The sequence below is a fragment of the Clupea harengus genome, chromosome 5, assembly GCF_900700415.2.
Source record: "Clupea harengus chromosome 5, Ch_v2.0.2, whole genome shotgun sequence".
NCBI lineage: Eukaryota > Metazoa > Chordata > Actinopteri > Clupeiformes > Clupeidae > Clupea > Clupea harengus.
The window spans coordinates 15142016-15147015 of record NC_045156.1 but is presented as its reverse complement, the minus strand read 5'-3'; the positions used below and the strand labels follow the sequence as shown (position 1 = coordinate 15147015).

The 5000-nt window shown below is 47.0% G+C and overlaps 1 protein-coding gene across 1 annotated transcript in view; it reads left to right on the top strand.

The window, feature by feature from the left end:
- Positions 1 to 5000, top strand: part of rassf5 (Ras association domain family member 5) — a 23831-nt gene that overhangs the window by 930 nt on the left and 17901 nt on the right. Inside the window, exon 1 of the mRNA XM_031567833.2 lies at positions 1 to 384. This exon is cut by the window's left edge and continues 930 nt beyond it. Coding sequence (XP_031423693.1) covers positions 250 to 384 — 135 coding nt within the window. The 5' untranslated portion in view covers positions 1 to 249. The remainder of the gene's footprint in view (positions 385 to 5000) is intronic.

Genomic DNA, 5000 nt, shown 5'->3' with positions numbered 1-5000 from the left:
GGATTTCCGGAGCAGTGTTGACTGTCATCTACCCAGCACCAGCACCGGCTCCAGATCTGATCGCCTGCTCGTCGCTTGTCGCCGCTCTTCCGCGTTCTCTCCTCGCGCTCTCTTTCGTCTCCCAGGCCGTCTCTGGAATGCCCCGCTGCGTGGCCCCCGCTCTCTCCGTGCTCCGGGGGCTTGGACTGTGACCCCCCCCTCCCCGCCCCCCCTCCCCTCCGCGCCACGCTGGAGCCCCCCCCACAGCAGATGACCAGCAGCAACAGCATGAGCAGCGGCTACTGCAGCCTGGACGAGGACAGCGAGGACTTCACCTTCTTCACCGCCAAGACCTCCTTCTTCTGCAACTCGCAGCAGGGCGCCAAGGGGCCCAAGGGACCCAAGGTACGAGGCACACGAGCGCCATGGCAGGGCAGGGGCAATGGAGAGGGGCGGGGGGGAGCTGAGGGGGGGGTATTTCAGTAGTTTCTGGGGTGGGAATGTGCATGAAGTTAACTGCCACCGTGTCAGAAAGAACAATAAGAAGAAGAGCCCTTTTGAACACGGAAGTGAGCAGAGAGTGACAGCGCCTACGTGTGTGTGTGTGTGTGTGTGTGTGTGTGTGTGTGTGTGTGTGTGTGTGTGTGTGTCTGTGTGTGTGTGTGTGTGTGTGTGTGTTTTTCTGGAAAAGTACAGTCTTCCCCACCAGTGTTTGAGTGTGACTAGAGTGTATAACTTATGGAGGCTTTAAACTGCTCTTAGTGCATCTGTTAGTGACAGCCTTTATTCTACATGCTGGAGTGTGTTGGCTGTGTTTGTCAGTGTGTGTGTGTGTGTGTGTGTGTGTGTGTGTGTGTGTGTGTGTGTGTGTGTGTGTGTGTGTGTGAAGGTACGGCTCAGATCTGGGCCACGGCCATGTTTGATGTTTGGTGTTAAAACACACCTCTCGTTTGTGTTTTTGAAATATACACACTGAATGTTTCCACAGCATGTGTGTGTGTGTGTGTGTGTGTGTGTGTGTGTGTGAGCTGCTGTAGTCTTCACCTCTCCTGCTGTGTTGGCTCCACCTCACCACAGATCTCATTTGCTCCGTGGAAGCTGATATGGCTGCGGGAGCGACTCCAGTGCTCACACTAGAAAACTAAAACACTAGAAGAATATCCTGTTTGTGGTGCCTCATCGCCTGCCTCAGTCTGCCTCAGTCTGCCTCTGTCTGCCTCAGTCTGCCTCTGTCTAGTGAAATCATCTCACAATGAAGGGGACTCTGCTCTAATGAGGGATGGTGTGCATTGCTAAATGTGCGTGAAATCTTGTGACCTGAATCTGAATTAGGGATTTTTTTGGCCAAAAAAGACAAAAAGAGAAGGGAGCTGTCCTCTGCTGTTGCCCTGGTAGACACCATTGTCCTGCAAGTTCCACTATCGTCATAGCAACCTTACCTCTGCAGTTCTCTTTGTTGAGGTGACCAGCTTTGCAGGTATCAACAACAGCCTTTGTTTTAAGGCTGACTTTTTGCCCTTTGCATATAACTACCGTTTCTGGTTTGTAAAGGTTGATGAACCTTTGCTGATAAACCTCTTTGCATATATCCAACACAGGTCAGGTGGCAGTCTTTTAGATGGAGTTGATTGGTTAGCTGATTGGTGGAGTTTTGGTGGAGACCTTTAAGCAGGTGAAAGATAAAAGGTGAAAGGTTAGAGTGGCTTTGGACATGCAGGTGGCCGTAAGCGTCTGTGCTGGTTTTACTGTGGCTATACCCACAACTGGAGCTTTATTCCTGTAGTCATGGGATTCTTCTAGAATAGTCTCTCCAAGCAACAGGGACCTGCTCACAGAGTTGGAGTGCTTATGTGTGTTGGTGATTGTGTGTGTGTGTGTGTGTGTGTGTGTGTGTGTGTGTGTGTGAAAAGAACAGCTCTTCTGGTGTGTGTGTGTGTGTGAGTGTGTGTGTGTGTGTGTGTGTGTGTGTGTGTGTGTGCCTGCCCTGTGGGACAACCGTTAAAAGGCATTCTCGCTGACCTCTTTGCAACCCCACACACACAATGCGTTGACCTGAGCATATAGGCAACACTGTTTCTCTGGCCTGAGAAGGAAGGAAGTCTGTGCTGATTAGCAAAGAAAAGGCCAGTCATTATCCCTCAGTGGGGTGTGTGCAGGGTTGGTATCATAAACTAAAACTAAAATAGGGATGTGTGTGTGTGTGTGTGTGTGTGTGTGTGTGTGTGTGTGTGTACAGTATGTGTGTGTGTGTGTGTGTGTGTGAGTGTGTGTTAAACGTGGGCAGGTATCATCGCCACATCCTTCCACGTGACTCCCACAGACAGTGAAAGTCTGACAGTCAGCCAGTCTCCTACCTGCCCACTGAATCACTTCCTGTGTGTCACTTCCTGTGTGTCACTGTGTTTGTGTGCGTATGTGCTTACTGTTTGTCACCTGTACTAGATCTTGGTGATGATCCTGGTGTTGTTAGCATTGATGACCCTGGTGTTGTTAGCATTGATGATCCTGGGGGGTATTCGTCGTAGCTCGCTAAGCGGTTTAGCAAGCTAATTTTCAGGCTAAGATAAAAAACGCCCCTCTTTTTGGTTCGTGGAAGCAACTTTTGATAAATCACCATAGTTACATATCGATTAGCACTAACCTGCTCCAGGGCAGGCTAACTTAAGTGTAGCTGGATAAGCTTGCCACACCCCCGGAAAAAGGAGGGATCCCATTGACCAAGGACTGATATTAGATAGTTATATTAGCGTAGGGAGAGAGTTCTTTGCGATCGCCAAGATCCATTATTCCATTATGATGAGTCCTTGTATGAGCGCTACCGATTCAGCCGACAAGGAATAATTAATTTACAAGACCTTCTCGAGTCATTTATTGCAAACACGACAGTCGAACATTGACTGTCTTGCGCTTTTTTGCGAGTGGTACATTTTTGTAGTGTCGTGATAATTATATGAGTGTTATTAGTACACCATTGCATATCATTATTGAAGAAAATGATTAAGGTGGATTCATGATAAGAATAGAGAGAAATACAGACAATTTATTTTCACTGCTTCAATTTATTGCATTTGTTATTAATACATTTAGTCATTTAACAGACGCTTTTATTCAAAGCGACTTACAAGGAAATGTAAAACTACATCGAGGAAGGAGGTGAGGGGATTCGAACTAGCAACCTTACATATTCGAACCGGTAGAGGAAACCTCTGTACCAGTTGACACTTGCCATCAGGTATTCATACATAGATATCACCCTATAAACATCCCAACACACCTTGCTCTCACAGCGGTGGCGGTGTTGAATTTTGCCATGATTATGGTCTTGTATTCTTCATAAGCGTTCATGTTCATCTCCTGCTCGCCAGCGGAGAAAAAAAGAGCCCTTTTCTTTGAGTTTAGAACCATTATACCGTTAGAAAATCATGGTTTTGGTGATCGACCTTTCCTGCCTTTTGAAGTAGGACGTGCACGCGCAAATGCCATGATAAGTTTAGCCTGGTTGAAATTAACCACATGATTTGGATGCGGATCAGCCGTTAACGAACCGATACTTGCTGTTCTCAATCAGCTCGCTAATCTTAACGGGCTAAAAGGCCAATTGATTAACTTAGCTTCAACCCTACGGCGAACGGGTCCCTGGTGTTGATGGTCATTGATGATCCTGGTGATGAGTACTGGAACTCTTGAGCTGCAGAAACATCCTTGACTGCCTCATGTTTACTTTACATTATTAAAGTTATCACCACTACATACCCCAGAACACCTGATCTATGAGTCATATTCAGACCAGACACAAGACCTGATCTACCATAGACCAGATCTACTCCAGATATACTACTGTCATATAGAGACCAGATCAGCACTGGGCATTGGTCAGATATGGTTCTGATCTATCCAAGGCCTATCTTCTAGCTGGTCAAAGGCAGTGGCCCTCCATGGAAGCGATGCACTCTGCAGATAATGCTTTTAGATTTAGGCATTATTCTCAGAGAAACATCAAAGAGCACAATGACAGGAGAATGATGGTGTGTGTGTCAGATTGACACGATGACGGGAGAATGATGGTATGTGTGTCAGATTGACACGATGACGGGAGAATGATGGTGTGTGTGTCAGATTGACACGATGACGGGAGAATGATGGTGTGTGTGTCAGATTGACACGATGACGGGAGAATGATGGTGTGTGTGTCAGATTGACACGATGACGGGAGAATGATGGTGTGTGTGTCAGATTGAATGGTGGCACTGGAGGAGAGACACCCTGCTCTGACGGTGCAAACCCATGACACCGTTACGAGCGACGCGATATTCTAAATCCCATGCATTTCAACGGGAGCCAATCCATTGTGACGTAGACCACCGTTTTGGGCGACGCGACCGATAAAAGTTGGAAAAAGTTGAATCCTATGCAAATGAGGAGCGATTTTATCCCGGCAGCGGCCAATCAGATTGCTAACTAGCTCACTAGTCCAGTCTGTTATGCTATTTCCACACGCTGCAACACGCCCACTCAAAGCGATGGAAGCGTATCGCGTCGCTGTCATGGGTTTGCACCGTTACATACAGAGTGTCACTGCTTTATCTCAGTAAGACTTAATGTTTACGAAGTTATGAATATTACAGATATATATATATGATATCTGACTCATGATTACCGTTTGAGGTTATGTAATGATTACGAGTGCAAAAGATATATGAAGAACATATAAATTAGTATAAAAGAGTTAACAAAACTATATATGATCTAGCCCTCATCTGGTCCTGATCTGTCCCTCATCTGTCCCTGATCTAGCCCTCATCTGGCCCTGATCTCAGTCAGATCCACGCAAAAGCCCTCTGCAGCTTGGAACACCGTTGAGAGACAATGGCCTTCCATATAAGAGAGGAGTTGGAATTTCAATTTCAAGTTAGCTCTCTCCGAATGTGGTCCAGTCCTTATCTGGTGTGGGTCATGGCCTAACTCCTGCAGGGTGTGTGGTCATCTTTGTGCATTTCGCAGTGGTGTGACCTCAGGTACTC